A 2,432-nucleotide genomic window follows, 5' to 3' on the forward strand; every position below is an offset into this window, starting at 1 on the left:
AACTGGATTATCACAATCATTAATCACTCCCTCAACAAGACGCAAAACTGGCCAAAAACATTGAAGATCGAAGAAATCAAGCATCATGAGTGCCTACTCCAAAGTCTACACCAACCTTAACTTGAGCTTTTTGGTTCTTGTTTCACTCATTCTCTCATTCCATTCTCTTTCCATCACAATATGCGTTGCTTTTGAACTTGAAGTTGGTGCGGTCAAGTTCTTCATCCATCAAATATTAGATGCAACTCTATATAATTATAATCATTAATGATATTTTCTGAATATTGCAGCCACAAACGATACAATTCCATTCAGTTATATTGAAGCAACTGGTCGAGGACCATCGAAATGGGGCCAGCTTGACCCGAAATGGAAAGCTTGTGGAGATGGAAAATTGCAATCTCCAATTGATCTTCTAGACCCAAAATGTGAAAGTTCTCTGTGGGCAAGAGGATCAACTGCGAAGAGGTTATAAACCAGAAAATGCTACTATAATTAGCAGGGGACGTGACATTCTGGTACGTAGGAAGCTATATACGTACCTTCTTTTTTTTCTTGAAAACATGATGTATGGTTCTACATCTTAAAATTTACGTTCAATTTATAAGGTGGCATGGAAAGGTGACGCTGGAAAAATTAGCATTAATGGGACTGATTACAATCTGCAAGGCTCCCATTGGCATGTACCTGCTGAACATACATTCAATTTCAAAAAGTATGTGCTTTTTGCCTTCTCTCATCATCTGGGAACTGGGATTTTGATTATTCTTATTTCGATCAATTTGGCATTTTAATTATTTTTTGCCCAAATTTTAAAATAGATATGACATGGAGCTAGTTCATGTGAATTCTCTTGGAGCGACAGCTGTTGTTGGAGTACTTTACAAATATGGCAAACCTGATCCCTTCCTTTCAAAGGTTTTTGTTATTGCTACACACATGTATTTCTTTAATTTATTATTTTCTCTTCTGGTTTTGCAGTACTTCGTTATTTATAGTTGGAAGTAGATAGAAGACAACATTTTTTTTTTTCTAATTTTTTTTTCTTATCTCTTTTCTCATTTCTGGCAGTTGTTCCCCTATATAAAATCGGTCACAAAGCAAGAGAAGAGCCTGGGAATTTTTTGTCCAAACGAAATGGTGTTTGAGAGCAGAAAGTTGTATAGATATATTGGTTCTCTTTCAGTTCCTCCATGCAATGAGAGTGTTATATGGACAGTAGTCAAGAAGGTTGTTCTTGTTTCCATGCCCATTTCTTTAGGAATACGTATTTACCACGAGATTGCTGTCTAAATTTCTTCCATCTTCTTACGTTAATTTTATATTTACATCTTTATTTATCTCTTGTAGGTTAGGACTGTTTCAAGGGAGCAAGTGCAACTGTTGAGAGATGTTGTTGATGATGTAAGTCCACACCTATCAATAACCAATTAGAACAGACTTGATAAAAATTGCTTCAAAAATTGATGCTTAACACTTCCTCGAATAAACTAATTAATCTAAAAGAACTTGTGAAATTAAATATTAAACCTAAAAAGCTTGTTATTAAACCTTTTTATAGTAAATTGTTTTGTATACTTCATGAGAAAAAAGGTTGACTTGCATTTTTTGTCAGGGATATCAAGCAAATGCAAGGCCAGTTCAGCCATTGAATGGAAGAGCAGTTAATTTATTCAGACGGCCGTCAAAGAACCTTTAATGAATAATTTATACAAGGCAAAGAGGGAGAGAAAATATTTAAGAAGCACACGACACACATAATTTCCTCCATCGATGATGTTTGATGGATATAGATTCTTGGCGTGTGTATATATATATCAGTTGTAACATTAAAGTTGTAATATTGCTTTCATTCAGATTATTCTATTAAATATAGTTAATAAAATGGAATATATATATGAATATCCACAAAAAGATAAAATTAAAAGAAAACTTTCTTGTTGAGTGAATAATGTACAGAGCTAGTGTTTAAGATTTTGATGTTATCTCTTGTAAAAGAATTTGAGGGACATTTTCCTCCATCTTCTAGTGAGGATCATAAAAGGAATATATGAATATTTATTGATTTTATTAACTGGATTTAATAAAATAATTTCATTGAGAAATAGTTTTTTTATAATATAATTGGTACGAAAAATATTTTGGACGTACAATCAAAATTATCCCAATAACTAAATAGTAAATTAAAATATTGTAAAAAAGTTATTTTGGAAGTAAATAAACATCATGGGAATATAGCGGTGGGAAATTTGTTAAAATGTGGTCGATGAGCACATTTGACACCATCCTTTTCATTTTGGATTTGGATAAGACCGGCACCACGACTCTCCTTTTCTTGGTAAGAAACTACACACAAAACCCATACCAATAAAAACCATCTTTTCTGCTAGGCAGAGCCGGTTTAAGATCTCCATTTAAACCGAAGTGCCCCA

General features: G+C 33.3%; 1 protein-coding gene across 1 annotated transcript; it reads left to right on the forward strand.

The window, feature by feature from the left end:
- Window positions 1–274: 274 nt before the first annotated feature.
- LOC133689465 (alpha carbonic anhydrase 4-like) lies at window positions 275–1,805 on the forward strand (the record flags this gene model as incomplete). The annotated part of the gene is given in 7 exon segments (XM_062109323.1): window positions 275–415; window positions 417–518; window positions 609–715; window positions 822–918; window positions 1,072–1,230; window positions 1,351–1,404; window positions 1,616–1,805. Coding segments are annotated over 7 exon segments (744 nt in total), but the record flags the coding sequence as incomplete, so codon positions are not given.
- Window positions 1,806–2,432: the final 627 nt, after the last annotated feature.

Source organism: Populus nigra, chromosome 3 (genome assembly GCF_951802175.1).
Source record: "Populus nigra chromosome 3, ddPopNigr1.1, whole genome shotgun sequence".
Taxonomy (NCBI): domain Eukaryota; kingdom Viridiplantae; phylum Streptophyta; class Magnoliopsida; order Malpighiales; family Salicaceae; genus Populus; species Populus nigra.